This window comes from Cotesia glomerata, linkage group LG5, assembly GCF_020080835.1.
Source record: "Cotesia glomerata isolate CgM1 linkage group LG5, MPM_Cglom_v2.3, whole genome shotgun sequence".
NCBI classification, from domain to species: Eukaryota; Metazoa; Arthropoda; class Insecta; order Hymenoptera; family Braconidae; genus Cotesia; species Cotesia glomerata.
Window position 1 is genome coordinate 8602162 of NC_058162.1, and position 22996 is coordinate 8625157.

A 22996-nucleotide genomic window follows, 5' to 3' on the forward strand; every position below is an offset into this window, starting at 1 on the left:
TTTTTTTTTAAGGCAACAAATAAATTCTATTATTTTAACAAAATCAGCTAATTAATGCTAACGAAATAATTTAGTTCAAACAACAAACAGATATTGTTATTTCAACAAAATGATTGTTGTTCAGACAACAGATTGATTTATCGGTGTTACAAACTGAATTTCTATCATAACTTGGCTCATTATGTCAAAATAACTAATCAATTTACAAGTAAACTAATTTTTTTTTAGTTTAACAACATTATTTTTATTAAAAAAATTTAATTTTGTTTTTGTTTATTGTAAAATTAAGTATTTACGATTTATATTTTTCAGAAAGTGTCCTTGAATAATAATTAACATGAAAACTTGTTTATTAAATAATATATTTTTTATTTCATAAAAAATATCCTTATGACTCCTCGGTACCTTATATTAGACAATTATAAATGTTTAAAAAGTAAAGGTAAATTATTATGACTACGATGGACATGGTTATATAAAATAACACGAACCTGTCACCGCGGTGCTCGTCTCGCCTTTTATGCGGTGAAGTTCTCATGTCCGAGTACACCGGGATCCTAGTAAGGGAGTTTACTTGAAACGAGTACTGAGAGTAGCAAATAAGCTGAGCTATCATCAGTTATACATGGAAAAGTCTCATACTTATAAACCTTGACCAAGACCAAGACCAAGACTGGGACTAAAACAGAGACTTAAGCTCAGATGAAGCCTACTCTCTTATAGACGAACGTACTCTTCATCTATCTCATGCTATTTCAAATAAAATAAAAGGTCGTTGAACCCAACTTGTCTCTCCGCGGATAACGTCAGCTATTTCTTCTCCATGAGACTTAACTGGTATGGTCGTAACATTGGCTCGTTGTCCTCGCCGTGATCCTGTGACGATCATTCTCCGTCGTGGTTCATCACACATACACGATCCGCGGTCGGTCCAGAATCACGGCGCGGGATGAAAAGAAGACAAGAGATGCGACTAGTTGAGCCTTTTTTAGGCTCGACTCGCTTTATTTGTAAATATATATATGGGGACAAGGAAAAAACGAGTCTTGAGAACTTATTAAAATTCATTGTATTTTACAATAAAATACTAATTTATTAATCAATAAATGCATTTGATTAATTTTGTTATTTATGTTAAAAATAGTCATTAAACATAAAAATATTTTTTTAAACTAACAAAAGAAGAGATTACAAGAAAATATTTTGTAATAAAAAATGAATTTACTAATGATAATACATTAATTAGTTATTTTAACAAAGCCAGCCGAATTACAATAACAAATCAGTTGGTAATACCGCTAAATTAAACTATTGTCTTAACATCAATCATTTAGTTGAAATAACAATATCTGTTTATTGTTACAACTTAATTATTTCGTTACCATTATTTAACCGATTTTGTTAAAATAATAGAATTTATTTGTTGCCTTAAAAAATTAAATTTGTTGAGATAATACAATGAATTCGTTTTGGTAACTATTAGTTATTTTAACAAAATTATTGAGCTAATTCAACAAAAAAATTTGTGAGACCAACTAACTAGTTAATGTTACTGCAACAAAATATTTTTTGATAAACCAAAAAAAATATTCGTTATCCCTTTTTGAAAGAATTTATTTGGTTCTACAAACCGATTTGTTAATTCAGCTAAACTGTTTTGTTGAACTAACTAAAGGGTTCTGCTGCAATTACAAAATTATTTTGTTGATCTAACATATAAATTAAATTACTTATTATGACCCATGTTTTATTATCATAGCATATGATTTCCAATTTCTATGCTACCATAACGGTTTTTTACCACAACTTATCTTATGTTGTCCTAACAAAAAAAATTTTTTGAGTGCTTTTTTTATTAATTTTTTCCATAAAATATTTTTCAATAAACATCAAACTTTATCAATAGTTTTCTTTTAATTAAAAATATCTCTTTACTAATCCTTATTACCCGAAAGTTCTTATATATTAAAATCACGCTGGTTTGAAATTATAGTAAGAATTGTTTAAAATCAAACATAAACTTCTAAAACGACCAAAAAGGAGTTGATATTCTGCGAGGATTTCCCGGTAACTGATGCAATATCCTTCAGGATGCTCACACGTTCGTACCATTCCATTCTTTTCTTCATATTCTTATCGGTCTTCCGCACAATGTACATATAATATAATACAACTCAACTCGTCCAGTCTCGGCTGCTCGTCTATGTCTACTTCAACTTCCCTGTTTTTCTTGTTTGGCTCCACTCCTCGTAGTCGATCCATATTAGTATGTCTTATTATAGCGTGCTAAGAGTTTTCTTTTTACTTTTTATTTTTATTACATTACCATCACCGGCATACTGATGATGGGATATCGATCATGAATTAATCTAGATCTCGGGTTTATTAATCAGTACTTATACGTATTACTCAAACTTTTAAATCGAGAAAGTGGAGTTTATAAAAGTATCTCTTCATAAATTATCAATTTTTTTCCCTTTTTATGAATAATAGTATTTTATATTAAATTTTACTTATTAAATTTTTTTTTCAATGTCTATTTAGATAAGAAAAAGTCTATTTTTTTTAAGGTATTACCCTCGCCAGAGTCGTTTTCCTAGGATTTTTTTTAAACTTTGGCAGATTAATATTTATATAATTCTGCATCGATTGGCGCAATTTGAGAATTTTTGACCATCTAGTTTCCGAGATATTTAATTTCAAAATTTGAGTTTTGAACGTTCTTATACATTACGGTATACGGGATATCGAAAAGTTTACCTACAAACATTTTTATATCTTAGAAACTTTTCTTAGGATCTTTTTAAAAAACGAGAGTAACGTTAACTAACGACTAAACAATTTAAAAAAAAAAAAATTCATTGATAATTACCTCACAGTTTCAGAGATATTTATTGATAAGTAATGAAAAATTTACCAGACTTTAGCCGAAGAGGGGATATGTTAATAAAGCTGTGGCAACAGCGCAAGTTTTGTGAGCCGCGTAAGAAGTATGAGACGCGCATGCGCTGACAAATTTGAAAAGTTTAATTTAGTTAGGCGTAATATTATAGTTATTAATTTTATTTATTTAAAAAAAAGTAATGATTATTTTATGAAAATAAGTATTTTTCTATATTTATAAAAATTCAAAAAGTTAACAATTTTAATATAATAATATTTATTAATCTTTCATAAGTTATAAAAATAATAGTCAGATGAAAAAATAAAAAAAATACTAAAATTTAAAATCAGTTAATACATCAAAATAAAAAAATTAGTTACTGATTTTTCTGAAAAAACAAAACAATATTGTCAATTATTTTTTTTCTATTTATTATTTGCATAGTTATTTTCATATTTGCTAGAAATTTCTGTCGTTTTTCAAGGACTTTTTTTATGAATCGTCCTTTATAAGTCAATTTTTTAAACATTGTAATTATATTTCCGAATAAATGTAAGTAAATAAATAAATAAACGCATGTATCAAAACAGAGGTTAGTCTACAGCTGATCCAAAACACTACAGTATCACCACTATAAAATATATTGACGCTCATGCAATGTTGCCAGACTTTTCAAACGATCAGTTTCTCGTTCGTGATTGGCTGAAATAAGTACATAAACAGCAAAAAGTCTTAGGCTTGTCAATAATGACTATCCGGTATGTGTACCGTACACTCTAGCATAAACTTTTGACAACGGAAGTCACGAGGGTAATACCTTAAACAATTTTATTTTTATTAAAAAAATTGAACCTATTTTTTTTTTTTTATTAATTCCACTGCTATTTCTCAGATTTTTTCAATTTTTTTTATATCATAAAAAAGTTTACACTTTTGATTAAAAAATTTTATGCAGACATACAAAATATGTAAACACTAATAAAAAATCAAAATATGTTAATTTTATAAGTAAAAAAAATTTCTGAATAATTTTTGAGAATTTTTTTTTTCAGAAAAAAAAAACTTTTTCTAATTCTTTAATTCATTAATTAACCGACACAAATTAAAAAAAAAAATTTTAGAATGTGAATAAAAATTTTAAAATTATTTTTCGAATAATAAAAAAAATTAATATAAATACAAAATCTAAAAAAACTTCTTCATAAATTTCTTATCGATACTTAAAAAATAGAAACAATACTCCAGACCTTGATCTTTGCCTGATAGAAAATATGATAGCTATAAAAGATAAAATAAATAATTAATAAAACATGAATTAAATAGAATCCAACTGTTGAATTTACTAGATCCATACACTTGTGTTACAGAAGGTGCTGATAATACATCACTAAAAACTAACCGATAACCATTCACCAGTAAATAGCGGCTTTAAAACGATTATCTAAAACGTTAAGAAGAGAGCGCTTAATATTAAATAAAATCGTATTAAAATAATCGACCAGTTATATTGAGGCAGCAGAACAAGATTAAAAAAACCTTAAGAGTGTATTGCACCTACATATATATACGGTAGACTACTACAACTATATATGCAGCTAAACCGTGAAGCGAAGAGTCGATACAGCCAAAAGCGAGGAGCCGAGTGGAAAATATGAAGTAGTTAGAAAAAAAGGTGCAAGGTGTCGCACGCTGTATTATTCTAGCTGGGCTATAATTGATGCTGGTTGTTATTTCGGACTATGGATCCACGGCTGCTTGTTGATGCTAGCCTTAACCTCAGATAACTGTTGTTATTGTATTGATCCGAGCACGTTTTTTTAAGCGAATTTTTATTAAACAATATAATAATATATCTGAGGACAGTTATTTATTATTTTTATATTAAAAATAGATATTTAAACACTTGTATTTATTTTAATTGTAAATTCAGTGATTGTTGTAAATTTTGTTAAGTGTCTATTGTTATTTTGCTGGTAATTTTGTTTAAAATTAGACAGCTAAATTTTGTGGTTTGTTATTGAAATAAAACAGCAAATATATTGAATAAAAAAAATAATTATTGTAAAAAATATTTAAACAATGGCAGCTGCAGTTGAAAATTTCGACGAATGGTTAAAAAAAAAACTCGAATCATTGAACACCGACGTCGACGTATTTGGGGGTTATATCAGAGGGATATTAGAAAGTGATGAGAGTTTGGCCGAAAAACGTGAGGCGCTAGAGGAATTAATATCGAGTGTCACCGAAAACGATATCGATAGTCACGTGTCGGAGATCCTGGGGTCATGGAACGAATTTTTCTCGAAAGTGACCTCCGATACTGAAGACGATCCTGTAGAGGACGTCGAGGTTCGGCTTGCGAGGATGATGGAGTCCAAGAACCTACCGACCGTCGCCAAAAAAAGCTACTCTGAGGAGGATCGCAAACTGAGAGACGCGATTATTAAAAAATACGGCGAGGTCGCGGAGGGAAAGAGTGACGAAGATGAGGATGGGGATGAAGAGAGCGGAAGCGAGACCGAATTGGAGAAGAATATGAACGCCGCTACTATCGCCCAGCAGGAAAAGGAAAAGCGAGAGAGGGCGAAACTCGAGAGTCAAAAGAAGAAAGAAAAGGACAAGGAGGACCGGGAAAAACAAATCAAACTCAGGGAAGAGAAAAAGGAAAAACGCAAGACACAGAAAGTTGAACGCCGTAGATAAATTTCTTACTTTTTTATTGTTTTGATTTATTTGTTTTAACGCTTGTAGTTTTTTTTTTTTTTTTTTTTGTTAATAAAGCTTTCTTCCGTTTACTTTATGGATTTTTTTTTATTTTAGTTTTTTAAGTTGGTTTTGTTAAAAAGGTTTGGTGGAATTTTTTGGCAAGAAACTTTTTTTTTAAGAAGAAAGAGCTGCAGAAGAAATTATTTTCTAATGTCTTCGTTGCACCGTGAGAAAGAAAAATTATTGTTCACACGAGGATTTCTTGGCTCGAGAATTTTTTTAAATGAAACATTTAATTTATTTGTTTTTTGACAAAGAATTATGATAAGTAGATAATTGAGTTAAGTTGAAAATATTTTGATAAGTTTGGCCAATTTTTCAAAGAGGAAAATATATTTTCGATAATTATCAAGGATATTTGTTCTAGCTTTAAGCAAATTTTATGACTAGACCGAAAATATTTTTTTTTCCTGCATATACAAAAAAGAAAATTCGACAAAATTATTTTTTAATTATTTTTAAAAATATATAAAACTATTTATGAATAAATTAATTATATTTTTTAATTTTTTCTTAAAAAATTTTCTATTAATTGCAGCCAAAAAATAATAAAAAATATAGTTTGTAAGGGTTGATAATTTTTTTAGATTTTTAAGTTATCGATTAATTTTAGTAATTGGAATTAAAATTCGTCAGTTATTAATACTAATGTTATTTACTCCCCAAAAATTAGGTCAAAATAAAATTTTCATAATTTGTCCCTACATTTTGATTAATTCAATATTCGTTAATTTTTAGACAGTTAAGAATTAATATTATAATAAATCAATATACCTTTGTAGAAATGTACAATGTATTAAAAAAAAAGTAAATAATTAAATAATGTCTAGTTTTAAGAAGAAAATCTCGTACTTAAAATAAGAAAACTTTTAGATTTAATAAAAAATAGCTTATATTTAATGTAAAAAAAAATTATATTGATTTTAATATTATTAAAACTAAACTGTTAATTATATTTGTAAAAAATGTAACAATTAGTCAATAAAAACCCAAAATAATTTCATTAAAATATGACGAAGAAATTCAACTTCGGTATAATTGATTGAGGTTAGGAATTTCATACCAACAGATGGACGTTAGAAAATAGCACCTAATTAATTAGTAATTACTTTGTTGACTCATACTAACTAATATTTTGTAATCTATTGTAATGTTAAATTAAAACAATTATTTTAAATAATAAAAAACAAAAAAAGAATTTTGTGAAATTATGTCCTTATTTTAAAAAATTGATAATTATTTTTTGAATTTTCAAAAAAAAATATTTTGCATTTAAATTTTAAAAGTTATACACATGATGACCACAATATGTGTCGAGGATGGCAACCGAAGAAAAATTCCCCATCAAGTAATACTGTAACGATGTATAAAATATGTGCATGCGGTTTCGCAAGGGCTCCCTAAAAAGGTGGCGAAACTTGAGAGAGTTTAAACAAAAACTCTGTATTTATTCTCATGCAGTACACCGACCGTTTTTTTTTTTTTTTTTTTTTTTTTTCATCATTAAATACAATACCGGACTATATTTTGGACATGTTATGGTCAACACAAGCGGCCTTGGAAGATGAAGTAAAAAATAATTAAATAAAAATCATACTTGTAACTTATAACTCATAAGCCAGCATATAATTTACGATTATTAATAAATCATAATAACAATGCTTTGAAATAATAAATTAAAATAAATTTTAATGACGACACTTGGCCCATAATGATGCCGGTTTTAATTAACGAATTCGGCGAATTTATAAACTAGTAACGATGTGTATATTTGTAAGGTGATTAATCATAATCACATATTGACGGAGCTCTTATCGTTTGCGAGTTATTCTGCATCGATGAGCGCCAGGAGAAGTATCGTGTGTACTCTTTTACATCATACTCGCAAACCCGCTAATTCCCGTAAATGTCAAGGAAATTGCGTCAAGTACTCTAACGTGTTAATTTATTAACATATATTTATTATTTTTATACATTATGTCACTTTTTGAAAGGATGTTTTTCTTATTGTTGATTATATTTAATGGATTTACTATTAATGGAATGATTAATTTTTTGCTCATAAAAAGTAATACGATAAAAATTTATTTTAATTAAAGAGGAAAATTTTTTCAGACGGCTCAAAATGAGTCATTTTTTGTGATTTTATATGTGTGAAAAAGTAATCAAAATTTTAAAGTTTTATCATTATTTATATGAACTTTGAAAAGTACAAAAACAATTTTTTTTACAAAATGACGGATCAGTGAAATTTTTTTTTAATTACTCTGGCGCAAGCTCCAAAAGTGCCGTACTTCTCCCGCTTATTTTATTGATGTGAAAAAAGGCTTTCAACTTCTAAAGTATGCACGGAAAAGATGAATGAAATCGATCAATTACTTTTAAAGTTGCAGCTTGAAAAGTTTTTTAAAATTCACTTTCGATAAATTCGAGCTTAAAATTTCTATGTGATAAATAAATGGAGCCCCGACGCTTTCAAGTTCGTACAATAACTTCCAAGATATTTTTATATTTTGATTTTTCTTCTTGCCAGTATTGTTTCAATTATATTTTCAAAATATAAAAAAAAAAAAAATCAATATTTTGGAATTTGTAAAGGAATTGTTACCTTGAATCAAGATAAATTTCTTAGCTCAAGTATATTTCTGCTCAATTTAAAACAGTTCAACTTTCTAAAATAAGATTTTTGGTTCGAGATTTTTTCTTCTGAATTATTAATTTACAATAAAAAATTGAAGAATTATTTTTGAAGATGCACCGATTGTTTATCTAAACACAGATTCATTGAACCAAAATTCACCGTTATAATGACAACTCTTCAAAAAAAAAACCTAAATAAATTTTCTAAATTCAAGCCAGAAACTGTACAGAAGATTAGAGGCATGTATACGTACTATCACTAACTGTACACACATTTAAAATATCATTATCGGTAATTAATAACGAAAACTTGCCGTCACTCAAAAAAGGTTTGTTTGTGTATAATACACATTTGAAATGAAGATTTTATCTCCGGTTTAGTTAGTAATTGAATAACCTCGGCCTTCTAATGCCATCAAATGTACGGTTATCTAAATATTGTATATAATTTATGTCTGTTAAACATATGTAGTTTTTATTTCAATATAAATTACTAGATCAATTACCACATTACTGTCAAAAAGGTCATAAATTAGGATGTAGAACTTGGAACTGAAAATTAATTTTCTCAATTCAATACAAAATATAGTATAAATTATTTATCCATGTCTCTTTTTGTTTTATTACAGCTCGAGACCGTGACAAAATGGCTCTGATCTGGCATCAGCTCCTCTTGGTTCTCCACACCTCGATCCTAACAACAGCCACCGGGGACTTTCGACACATTTCCTACGAAGGTAAACTAACTCTAAGAAGTTGTTTAAAAGTTATTCAATATTCAAAGTAGGTTTTATAATTGGATCAGAACTGTTTTCTGTTCCATCAATCATATTTAGACGTGGTTCGAGCTAAGAAAGAAGATTCTTGGAATCCAATATTAAGAATTAAAATAAAAAAAGAGAAAAAGTGAAGGAAGCCATCGGTGTTTACGCGTGAATAGACAGATTGTCGTCGATACACAACTTTTTTTTAGAAACTTGATCGATTTTAATATTTATAAAAATTTATGTTTGTTGTCATTATATTTGTTGTTATTAATATATTAAAAGTACATAAGTGATTCAATAAGCGCACTTTTTGATAGATAAATTATTAGTGCATTAGTATTTAAATTGAATCTAATTATAATTACAATTTTATCGTTACAATCATTAATTTCTTTAGAAAATATATTAAAAAATTTTATAGATGTATACTTAATCATACATGGTCATATGATCATGACTGGTCATATGGTCACAAATGATTGTTTGATCATTTAATCATAGATGTTCATATGATCCTTTATGATCAATTATAATGTCAAGCCATGTTTAACCATATGATCACAAATTAGTATGTCTGATCATTTGATCATATACGTTCATATGATTATTTATGATCAATTATGTCTAACAATATGATCAATGATGAAGTAGTCACAGATGATCATGTCTCACCATATGATCATAGATGCCCACGTCATCATGTATGACCAATTATAATGTATAGTTATATCTGACCATTTGATCATTTATGTCAAATTGATCATTAGATCACAAAGATTCATGTGATCAAGTTTTATTAATGATCATGCATATCGATGTGGATTTAATTTTTCTGTACTTTTAATTTTTCTCAAGTCATCAAATTCAACTTCCCAATTCACATATTTTATAGAAATAATTGACCTCGTTACATTGCCTCAGATTAAAATTATTTTTCTCATCTCCGGGCGGAAAGCGTCAATTTTCCTCCCGCTGCGCTAAACGAAAATGCCGCTTTCCGCCTCCGTCGAGGAGAAAAATAGTATACACACCACGGGCAGTAAATAAGAAAGCCTCAGATCACATGTTTATTGACCTCGGCTTCGCCTCGGACAACAATTACATGTGATCTGAGACATTTCTTATTTTACTGCCCTAGATGTGTAATATACTATTTCTTTATACCTCGGTCGAAAGTACGCATCTTTTGCACCTATTTTGCGGCAGAAAGTTAAAGATTCGTGCATTGATTAAGCTACACATTCGCCTTCTATAACAGCGGGAGCAAATGCTTTCGCTACCGCGACTGACATTAGTCATTTGTTACTAACTATGTTTTGTTTACGCTGATCATTTACGATTGATGGTACAATACAACTTGGTTATATTTCTTTCATTCTTCTACTTATATGAAATATTTCATTTATAGATAGAGATATAGATAAAAATATAAATGTCGTAAGAGTGAGTAGATCATCCGATGTAACTTATAACCAGGTTGTACTGTACTGAAATTCAGTTTGACAGTGACGTGTGTAAAATGGATCAACTTTATTTAATTAATGAATTATTTAGAAAAATGTACACAGTAACAACAATTTAATTTGATTTTTATTAATTATAGTTAATTTTCAGATAATATGCTCTTTTTTTCTATTTTTAACCGAGAATAATCTTGATTATGTTTTCTGAATTCAAGAAATTTCAGTTTTATTTAATCTAAAAATTAAAAAAAAAATGTTTTTTAATTATTTTTTATTTGATTTTACATTAATTTTTTTTTATTTGATGCCTGCCCCCCCCCCCCCACCCGCGACCAGCAGCACTCGCTTCGCTCGTGCCGCAAATGTCGGGGGCAGGCATCAATTTTTTTTCGATACAGTACATGAAATATTTTACGTACTTTCGACCGGCTACAAAGAAAAATAGTATACAATACACGGGCAGAAGTTTAAGAGCTTCATGGCGCGCGGTGCGGAAATCTCAAACTTTCTGCCCTAATAGTGTAATACACTATATTTTTCATAACTTTAATTAATTTCTAATCACTCTTATTAAAACTTTTCAAAAAAATTAGACTGAACCCAGCAAGACACGTAATTTACGTTAAATTAACTGAAAAAATTTCATCTGTAATAGCGTACTATTATATATGATACAAAGTGTCCTCCTCCATCTCAATCTTACTGAAAAGTATCACCTTCACCTCAATAATCGTTTTCCTCTTCCTCCTTATATTACATTAGTTCTTTGAGCGTTCTACTTTTCGAAGCAAGCAATACTTAGTATAGAAATACTGAAGAAACTCTATTATATATTTATATAGAAAGGCCACTATATAAATACGCGACCGCTCCCATGCAGGGTAGGGAATCATGAAAATTCTTGATTGAACTAGAATTTTCTCATCATTCGGCAGTTTATCCGCGATTTACGATCTAATCGTCCGCCTAAAAAAACGAATCATACATATTTAACGTGTATTATTATGTATTTATTGGGGAATTATTTATATTAAAGTGTGTAAGAAACTATACTACATGATAGGTGCGTTTAATGTGCAATGTTTAGTGTTTAATATAAATGGAGCGAGCCGGGAGCCGGATGACGTTTAAAGGCATACCTTGGACTTGGAAAAGCCATGGTGCGTTAATGAACTCGTATATTTACCGTTTTACAGGTGACCTGATTCCACTCTCATTTATATTATTCGCGCATTACAACGTATTCCATTATCCATTATGGGATCCATTTTTGTTGTATTTATTATTATACTACACGAATTATGGAAGAAGCCCCCTGGTGATCTTGACTGGAGACCGCGGGGTGGGTAATGTCTCTACCTACTTTATTCGCTTTTCTGTTACAGGCTTGTTTTTCTCCTACTTTACTTTTTTTTGTATGAGTCATTTCGCTCATCTGCAATTTATGATTTTATACGTTTTGTGATTTATAAATTCACATCGATTCAAAGTATTCAACGATCTGGAGAAAGCTTGAGATTATATGGATATTTTGTTTAGATTTTTTACCCTACATTCTTTCTATCTCTCAATGATTATGATTTATTGGAATTATGTCGTGTAATTAATTGCGCTGATAGCTTAATGCATTAAGAAACATTATGGAAATACTGACGTCCGAGTTTGACCCTACTGATACTCGAGATAATACAAAATTAGGTCAGTCTAAATAGTAAGAAAATTATTTTTTTAGTTTCACAATAAAATGCTCAAAAAATGCATAGCTTTTCTGATAAAAATTGGGAGTATCGAAATAAAGAAATAAAATACTGCGTACGGAGTAAATCTGTATTTATTTTTCAGCAGAATGAATATGTATGGACTTTATAGATTTATTATATTTTGCAAAAAAATTTGATTTTGAAACATTGAACCGAATTCGAATAAAAATTATTTTGTTTAGAAGCCTTGTTAATAAATCCTAAGGTAAAAAATAAAAATAAAAAAATATTAATATAACTACGTTAAATTAAATAAAATTAATCATTTAAATGTTAATTTAATTAATTATTTTAATGTTACTGAAATTAACTTTTATCAAAAATACAACTTGTAGAAATTAGAAAAAAATATTGATGCAATTTCTTAAGATATTAAGGTTTATTTGTTATATCAAATTGATGAAAAGGATTACGTTAATTTCAAAAGTTTCAAAATTTGCATTTTTTTAATTTTTAAACGAATAACAATTTTTTTTTTTTTAAATCATTTACTTTAAAAAATTTTTTATAGTGTAGATTCAACAAATTTTAGTTAAAAAGAAAGTATCAAAAAATTCCGATAGATGGCGCATGGATAAAAAATTTCTCGCTGCAAGAGAGTTGAGTCAAAACTAATAAATGCAAGTTATTGGTAATTTAAAATTATTTGATCATAAAGTATACTATATACATATTTAGTTAAATACTATCAATTATGAATTTATGATCCTATGCATGTTTTTCATCTCTGTTATTATAAAGCTATGTGAAAGAATTTTCATGAAATAATTGACTAGTAGCCATTCAATGCTTAACTCTTGTCCTCATTATTAAATTTTAATTGAAATTTTCATGGTTTATTGTTTTTGAAACAGCTTCTTGCCTCTTACACCAACTCTCCGCACCAGGTGGGCAATACATATGTTGCGGATTTTCATTCGTAGAACTATTATGGTAATAAGTAACCGAAATTGCATTTTTCATGACTTCAACAGAATCAGGGTGCTGGCGAATCACTAAACCATAATATAAAGACAATTTACTAAAGACTTTATCGATTTTTTTTATTTCTACACTAAAATACTCTCTTAATTTACCATTTTATTCTATGATTATTTCAAATAAGGATATTTTCTTCGATTTAAACTTTGAAAACAATTAACTTATTGTTATATTCAAATATTTAGGATGTTTCTCATTATCTTTAATAAAACACCAAATATTCTTTAAAAACTGGAAACTTCATTTCATAACATTAATTATCAATTAATGAATATTCCATACATTATTTTCGTTCTAAAACAGCGATTACTGTATAACATAATATAAAACAGCAGGCCTTCATATATGTTGTCGATTACATATGCACAATGCGTGCAGTCTGCATCAACATCAACGAACTCAGCATCAGCATTCGCTACTGAATCTCATATCTGTACACATGTTATCGTTTAAGGAAGCGTTTAACAACTGTCTTTTGTCCTACTTTAGTGTAGTTTATCTAAATAAGTTAACATTTATTTTGCACTCGCTATTTCCCGATGAAATTCATACACTGATAGAAATATTGGCTTTATTCAAGAAGAAAGAAATTTATAAGAGAAAGTATTTTAAAGAATTTCTTTAATTTGAATAAAGTAAAATTTACTTGAACCAAAAAAATTTTTTATCACAAAAATTTTTATTACTATTAAAGACAAAGAAATTCTCTAAAATTTTTTTCTTAGTTCAAAATTTTTTATTTAAAAAAAATTTTTTTTTTCCCAGTGTAAAATAAATCTGAAAATTTTTAACATTTTTTCGAAATCCTAAAAATAAATTTTTAACTTCCCGCTAAGAAAATTGAAAATTTTCAAAAATCGGGAAATTATTGGTTTTACCCCGTTTTTCGAAAATTGAGTTCTCATTAGATCTTGACGTTTTGAGGTCCTAGGAAGCTACCCTGAATGTTTTCGCGATTATGTCCGTATGTCTGTGTGTGTGTGTGTGTGTGTGTGTGTGTGTGTTTTTTTTTTTTTTTATAAAGAGGTACGAAAAAAGATCTTCAAAAGACACCGGTATCGTTAACTCTGCCGCCCATCTTCCGGCAGATATCGATAGTCGGTAGTGTGGAGATTTTTACCCACTAAAAAAAACATTCCTCTTCCCCTCTCCCCTAGATGGTACGGGGAGGACTGGATTGGAACCGCGTTAGCATTACTTCAATCCAGTCGTGCTGCGTCTCACGACGCCTACTCCTGGCTACTGGTCCCTTTCTGCGATTTTGTCTTTCAGGAGGTGCTGTGCATAAACTGCAACAGCTGACCAGTTTTCCTCTTGTTCGATCATATAGGTCACCAGGCTTGAGAGGGAGAGCCTGGTGCCTATGATCTCTTCAGTGTTTCTTCTGTAGTCCTTCCATCGAGCACACTCGAAGAATGTGTGTTCGGAGTCGTCGATTTTATCCGGGCAGTATTTGCACGTTGGTGTGCTGTGCAAACCCATCTTGAAAAGATAGGCATTGAACTGCCCATGTCCCGTCAATAGCTGGGTCAGGAAAAAGTCCGTATCCCCGTGCTTCCGAGAGAGCCAGACGTTGATGTTTGGGATCAGGCGCGCCGTCCATCTGCCCGTCTCTCCCGATGTCCATCGGTCCTGCCACTCTTGCTGCGTTTCCGCCTTTATCCTCGTTCTTGCGTCCTTCATGTTATCATCACTGTCTTTAGCGTCATAGAGTTTTGCTCTTTCGAACGCTAATAGGTCGATGGGCGCGGCTCCTGCAATGACCAATACAGCCGCTTCGGAAACTGTGCGGTAGGCGCAGGCAACCCTGAGAGCGCCTCGCCGCTGTACTGCTGCGATCTTTCGCCGGTAGGTCTTCTGCTTTAATATGTCTGCCCATATCTCCGCTCCATAAAGCAGTACCGAGTGGACTGCTTCTAGAAGAACTCTTCTCTTTTTTGTTCTTGGTCCCATGGTGTTGGTCATAATTCGTGCTAGGCTAGACACAGTCTTGCTGGCTTTCTTGCATGCACTGTCGAGGTGTTCACGGAAAGATAGTTTCTCGTCTATCATTACCCCTAGATACCGCAGGGCCCTTGTTGACGTCAGCGTTGTTCCTCCCATATCCATAGCGAATGGTTTTGGAAACCATTTTTAACTATTTTTATCGAGCCAAGTCTCGACGGTGTCGATGGTTTCCCGAACTAGCAGTTCGGCCTCTTCCACGCTGTCCGCCACTATAGTGGCTGCAACGTCGTCTGCAAAGCCTGTTAGCTCTACTTGCTCTGGCAACGGGATTTCAAGAAGCTCGTCGTAGTCTGCGTTCCATAGGTGTGTGTGTGTGTGTGTGTGTGTGTGTGTGGCCGTATGTAAACCTCTCATAACTTTTGAACGGCTCGACCGATTTCATCGCGGTTGGCGCCATTCGAAAGGGTTTGACTAAACTTAGATTTTGAATACCATTTGGACCGATTCGAACCAGTAGATTTTGAGAAATCTAAAAAAAAATACGAAAAAAAATTTTTTGAAATGTGGTTATTTTAGAATTACTTTTAAATGGCTTTACCGATCAATTCCAAAATCTAATCAGCTCGTAAGATCAAAAAACCACGTCGATCACCGCAAGCCCGGTCAAAATCGGTTCATTCGTTCGTGAGCTATCGTTGTCGAAAAAAAACCGAAAAAAGTGTTTTTTCGGAATTACTTTGAAATTCCCGGCTCGATCGATTTAAACTTGAAGATTCTTCATGAAGCTTCAAAAACTGCATCGAATGCCGTCAACTGCGTGAAAATCGGTTCATTCATTCAAAAGTTATTGCCGTTTGAAAATTCAAAAAATTGTGTTTTATTAAACTGCTATTAGAGTTTTGAGCTCAAAGAGCTCAAAATGACACAAAAATCATATTTTTGAGCTCGAAAAGCTCAAAAATGTAATGTGTAACTTCGAGTGCTTAAGTACAAAATGAGCGGGAAGTTGCAGGGATAGCCTTTAGAGTCAATCGTCATTCTAATTTTTATTTTAGATTAAATTGTAGCTGATTAAATTATAAAAAATAACTTCCCGATTTTTGAAAATTTTTAATTTTCTTAGCGGGAAGTTAAAAATTTTAATCTTTGGAACAACTAATATATTAGCTAGTAACTATGAAAAAAAATCAGTAAAATTTCTGTCTAGAATCAACACTGTAAACATTAATTCAAAATATCAATCATCACTTTTACGACTTACGGTCCACAATGGATCGAAATTTCAGCGGCTTATTTACTACGTGTAAAAGAAATAGAAAAAAAAAGTTTATGTATCGTAAACTCTCTAGTAAATTTTCTTACATTACATCGTAAATTTTAGACTTTCAGTCAATTTGTGCGAATGTACAAACAAGTAATTATATACAACACCCTAAAATTAGCTCGAGTGAACGTACGTCAAGAATAACATTAAAAAAAAAAGAAACTAGTAAAGTGTTTATAGTTTAGACATAATTACAAAGAAACAACTAAAACGAATTATATAAACATGACAGAACTAAGCGTTGCATTATATATTGTATTACAAATTATATATATAAATTTAATTGAGAAAATAATAACAATAATATTCTCCTTGAAATGAGTACCCGCAAGTAGTTTTTGTTCATATGTAATTAAATGAGTATTTTTTTCGCAAATTTCAAATTTAAAAATTTGTGAAATTAAGATTAAAATTTTAATTAATTTTAAAAAGAATTAAATTATTGAGTTAGAAATAATAATTATAATAATAGTAATAACAATATATAAATGATGATGACGATGATGATAATGGACGGTATTATACCAAATGATCGGATTAGTGTGTGTGTGTATATAGCTCGACAGCTTTTAATAACATCGATTTAGAACGGTATTCTGGTACAATAGACGTGACCTCAAGTGTACTCTGGTCATCGATGATCGGTATCGATTGTAACAACGTCACGCGGCAGCTAACAGAGAGAGAGTATCCGTTTGTTATTCGCTGATAAATATTATGAGGATGAAAAATCTTTATAACTATATAGATATACATAAGTACAGATTGAGAAATATCCATATACTGTATGTTCTCCTATAAATACGAGTATAAATATGCAGTATGCAGATAGGAATGACTCACAGCAGATATCCTTTAAAAGGCACCCATCGTTAAGAAGTAATCGCTATCGAGATATTAGTATGTAAGTCCACAATACAAATAAATCCTATTATTTTGTAGAAAGTTTTTCAGATTTTAGTTACTATCATTTGATGTCTACTTTCTCTGATTAACTATTTGCATTTTAATTCGTCTTTTTTTTTAATTTCTCTGAAAAATTATTTCTTTTTCTTTTTAAATCCTTTTTATATTTTTTTGTAGCAAATACTAGCTTGAATATTTCATAAGTTGAACATTTTTCATTTTTTAACAAACATTCTTTTTCATCTCTTGGAGACTTTTGAAATAATTTTAAGGTTAAATGCATTACGTAAAACAAATTGAACTTAGTTATTTTCAATAATTTCCTCATAAATTTATCCTTGTCCTACGTAGATATAATAGTTCACATTGAAGAATTGACATCTATCAATACTCATTGAAGTAATACGTAATAAAACTTATAAAGATGTTTTACGATAAAATATACAAAAAGTAATTTTTAATTCTTGAATTTCATCACCAAAGAAGTTGAAAAAAAAAAAAATAAATAAATAAATAATGATGAATAGACATTTACAGTCAGTATATGACAGTCGAGAATTACAAATTATGAATAATAAAACTTTGACTTAATGACTTTTCGACATTTGAATCACAAAATACAATTGTATATTTGATACAAAATATATTTGATCAAAAATATATTTTTGAAAAAAAGGACTTTTAGTTTTTTCAATTTTCGAAATGTCAAATTCTTTTTAAAATTTATTCAAAATTATTAAAAAAATTCTCAAAAGTCTGATATTTTTAATTTTATAGTGTATTAGTCACAAATAGTATATTACACACCTGTGGCAAGAAAATGAGAAATGTCTCAGAACACATATATGTTGCCCGAGGCGAAGCCGAGGTCGACATATATGTGGTCTGAGATATTTATTATTTTCCTGCCATAGGTTTGTATACTATTTTCTGTCCGACAAAGGCGGAAAGCGGCAATTTCGTTTAGCGCAGCGGGCCGAAAGTTGCCACTTTCCGCCTGGAGGGCAGAAAAATTCTTATCATCCCTTGCAAGCATATTCAGAAGCTTTTCTGCTTCTGAATCTCAAAAAATCAATTTATCACCAGCCTTGTGGATAAGCCACCCTAATGTCTATAGAATATTTCTCAAGTCTTGTGTCTATAAAATAAATAAAAAGGGAGTGGCTAAAATAGTTAACTGATGAAGGTACTGTACGTAAAACGTATGTACGAACATACGCACCTCTACTTAGACTCTTAGACAGAGTTACTGCTGACAGAGTAGTAAATCTCAGTGTACAGCTGTAAATCACCAGCATATTTTCTGGAGAGTCTTCTTTTACCACTCGACTGCACTCTTACTCTCTATAGTATACTCCTTTTCCGTCTCCCTTTTTTCAGTGTTATATGCTGAATGCTGAATGTTGAACGCTGTATCTAATCTGCTACCATACTCTTTCTTATTCCATCCACTACATGCCATCTTCTTTATCTTATTCTATTCGCCATCAGCCTCTTCGTCTGCTTCTTGTTAAACTCTTCAGCTGCATATACATATGCATGTACAAATGTACATATACATAGATTGTAAGAAAATGAGTCTGAGGATTGCATGCAATGTCCAGAAAGATCTTAGCAAATAAAATCCACACATGCATTTCTCATTTTTTCCTAGAGTACATATGTTGCTCTTAAATACATAACACATGTCCGTCTAAACGTTCGTACATACACCTATACTGTAGCCAGGTATTTCGTGTAGGTTATAGTAGACCAGTATATATAGAAATGTATATATGTATTATTGAATTGAATTCATTTTGAGGCATGCTGTGAGGCCTCATCTAGGCGTACTTAAACACTTCCACATGTAGCCCACGCAGTCGCAATTCTTAACGCTTACTAACCAGAAGGTTAAACCCATAAGTCTTTTTTCCCGTATGTTTATTATTTATTATATTATAATACTGTATAAATAATAAATAATAAATATATTATACATTTTTTTGTTATGTTAAACACTAAAGGTAACTTTAGTGGAATCTAGATATCTAAAGACCTCGATTCCGCTTCTATATTATTAATTCTTCTGTTAAGATATGTTATGTTAGTTATTGTAAATATAAAGCCAGTGTTTTGTCCTGACTTGATGCTTGAGAAACTGTTTTGTCGTAAGACGGATATAAATGCTGGAGTAATATCAGTTAATGACATGCAAGTATTTGAACTTAGTTAATTTTGATAAGCTTGTAGTTAAACTTTTATTTTTACAGCAACGATTATTGGGATTAGGAAAAAAAGTTGTAGGTAGAAGTCCCGTTTGTAGAATAAAATTTTTTTGGTTTTAAAATTTTGATCATTTTAGAAGTTATAGTATTTTAAATTAAGCTCAAAAATTTGGAATTGAACTTCATTATTTATAATGAATTTTTTTTATTATTATTCTATGATTATTGAACTTAGAAAGAAAAGTTACAAGCAAAAGTTATAGGTTCATGTCTCTTCTTCCGAACGAAGGTCAGCCGGTTTTTCAATTTTTACTATTTTAGAAATTACATGTATTCAAAGTTAGTTCAAAAACTAGAAATCAAAAGTCTCATAATTTTTCATTAACTTTTAACTAACGATTCTATAAAGTGTCCGGGTGACTTCGACTAACAACCGGTAACTCTGACAATTATCAGGCGAAGAAACAATAAATTAAAATCTAGGATCAAATAATTAATTTTAACATATCCATTTATTTAAATTTCTTCTATTTTTTATTACGAAATTCCTTCTTCTGAGCATTTTATCTCCAAGAGCTGGAAATAATTAAAATGTTAATTTCTAGGCATAAAATATAATTAATACATTATATTACGCTAATAAAATTGATTTGGGTTAAAACAACTAGCCTCCAGCTCCAATTAAGACTAACATTGTTTGTTTTTAGTAAAATTTTATAGGCAATCTTTCTGTGAGATAAAATTAAGTACAACTGAATAAATAAATCCATAAAACCATTAATAAAGTTAGAAATAATAAAACAAAATAAAGTAGTAGTTAAATAAAACGTACAAGTTGTATTGCACCACGCAAGAAATAGCAACATAATGTAATATAATATAAGCACTTATACTTATACATACTTAAGAAAAGCGAATAAAGAAGTTTATATTCCATATTTATACACGTACATCTACAGATAAATTTATAGTACAAGTGTGTATATTTTACATATATATATATATATATATGTACAATAAATGTGAGAAGTGAACGTTACATTACGTGGTAGAATCGTCAGAAGAACTTTGAGCCACCCAATCAGAACGTGAGAGGCGCGTGCCGTCAATTTGCCCACGCGAGGTTCATTCTTATTTTCTCATCCAGTACAATCCAATATAATCTGTGAGCTATACTCTCTTATACATCGATGTATAAAAATATATATAAATATATGTTGCGACAAAATGCTGTAAATCTGAAATTAATGGCTTCGACAAAATAATGTTTCAAGTTTTTGAATTATTTTATTTTTATGTCAAAAAATATTCATTTTTTTATTACTTATGACTTATGACACACAAGTCACGATGACTCATGTGATAAGTCTAGTAATAGTATATTACACTACGAGGGCAGAAAGTTGAGATTCCTGCACAAGGGAAAATAATGATTAGTTCTCCAATATTGTAAGTAAATTGTTTTAAATGTAAAGAATTTATAAATGAAAATATTTTGGGTCATTTTTCATTAAACTCACTTATTTGATTTTCATCACACTTGTGACAATAATACTGACAATTATTTTTATGAAAGCATGAATATTTTATTAAATAAAAAATTTATCTTAAAATAATTACTCTTTTTTTTGTGAATTTTGGTTTATATACTCTCTTAAAATGAATCAGTGAACGAAATATCTACCAGCATGCCCGTAAGTATGGGCACTGGTTGAATCAATGGATTTCACTGATTCGATTCAAGAGAGTAAACGTCGAAAAATTTCAATAAATATTGATCAAATTTAAGATTAGTCTTTACAGAAAATTATAATAAATTTTACCGAGAAAAACACTATGTCATATACGATTATATTTTATCCACAAGTATAATTTAGATGAAAAATATGAAAATATACACAAGGAAACAAACTATTCGTAACGTGATTGGTCAAATATATCATAAGCATGAAAAATATATAACTCTATACTATCATTCAGACGTGCGCTTGCGCGCGCAACGTATATTAATATCAATTAAAATCATATGTCATCAAATAATATCAATTTCTGATTCGATTTAACTTATTACGTCTGACTTAACACTTCTGCACCGAGAAAGTTTGGTGGCTGTACGCCATCTACCGAAAAAATTAAAACTTACCAAAACTCATAAAAATAATTCCTTTCAACAACCATAAGTAGGGAATATAGAAAAATATATGTGGTAACGAACAAGTTTACTTATAGTAATAAATTGATTAATTATTTTAACAAAGTGAGTCAAATTGCAATAACAAATCAGTTTGAAATGTCGCTCAATCAATCCGTTATCTTAATAATAATCATTTTGTTGGAATAACAATATCTGTTTGTTGTTACAACTAAATTATTGAGTTACTATTACTCAGTTGATTTTCTTAAAATAACGGAATTTATCTGTTGCCTTAAAAGAATTAATTTGTTGGCATAATAAAATGCATTTTTTTTTGTTCAACAAACCGATTTGTTAGTTCAGCTAAAGTATTTTGTTGATATAACATATCAATTAAATAACTTATTATAACCTATGTTGTGTTATCATAACTTATGATTATAAAAATATTAAAAAAAAAATTCATTATTTCTCTGATAAACGCAATCATCAATCACTCAATAACTGACCGGCGCTTAATCATCCTTTCTTAACGAATAATTGTACGGAATTTACGATAAAAATAATTGTAATGACGTCAAGACAACGCTTGTCCCTCCGGCGAGGGACATCAATGTCGTAAAAAAAATTAATAACAACCTATGAGTGAATATTCGCGTGCGTATAAATGCAAACATTAAAGACAGATCAAGAATATCATCAAGTTATATTTCATTAATATTATATTTTTCTGGTTCTCGCCAACAATCTGCAAAAGGCACCTCACTCTTAAATGTGAATAGAATATATACAATAATTTAAATAACCCATTAATGCGTTTCACATCAAAAGAACAATTTACCAACAAAAAAACATCTATACGCACACAAGTTTTCGCGTGCCGGAAGTAAAGATGCTTTTCTCAGAAAATCATGCTATATGATACCGTAATCGCAATATAAGATTAATGGACGGTCTGTTGTGTGTTTTGTACGTAACTAACAGAGTTGTTAGTGAGAATAATTTTTTTTTTATTTTTTTTTTTTTCAGAGCATTGTTCTTTTTATTTATTTTAAAGTGTAAATCAAAAGGTAATGAAATTTAGTATGGGCAAAGTGACTTCAAGGATTTATTTTTATAGTCTGTCTACTTTTGTCAAAAAAAAAAAAAAAATAAAATAAAATAGTATAATAATAAAAATAAAATATTCAAGGGACTTATTTGACTTTCGTCTCACG

The 22996-nt window shown here is 29.8% G+C and overlaps 2 protein-coding genes and 1 long non-coding RNA gene across 3 annotated transcripts in view; all 3 read left to right on the top strand.

Annotated features, from left to right (window-relative positions):
• Positions 1-5679, top strand: part of LOC123265150 (coiled-coil domain-containing protein 43) — a 50147-nt gene extending 44468 nt beyond the window's left edge. Inside the window, exon 2 of the mRNA XM_044728805.1 lies at positions 4252-5679. Within this exon, the coding sequence (XP_044584740.1) occupies positions 4964-5587 (624 nt within the window). The 5' untranslated portion in view covers positions 4252-4963 and the 3' untranslated portion in view covers positions 5588-5679. The remainder of the gene's footprint in view (positions 1-4251) is intronic.
• LOC123265094 (semaphorin-5A) overlaps positions 1-22996 on the top strand; it is a 127704-nt gene that overhangs the window by 44452 nt on the left and 60256 nt on the right. Inside the window, exon 2 of the mRNA XM_044728710.1 lies at positions 8920-9027. Coding sequence (XP_044584645.1) covers positions 8937-9027 — 91 coding nt within the window. The 5' untranslated portion in view covers positions 8920-8936. The remainder of the gene's footprint in view (positions 1-8919; positions 9028-22996) is intronic.
• The window catches only part of LOC123265179, a 30124-nt gene continuing 27546 nt past the window's right edge, over positions 20419-22996 (top strand). Inside the window, exon 1 of the long non-coding RNA XR_006509522.1 lies at positions 20419-21094. This is a non-coding gene — a long non-coding RNA (uncharacterized LOC123265179). The remainder of the gene's footprint in view (positions 21095-22996) is intronic.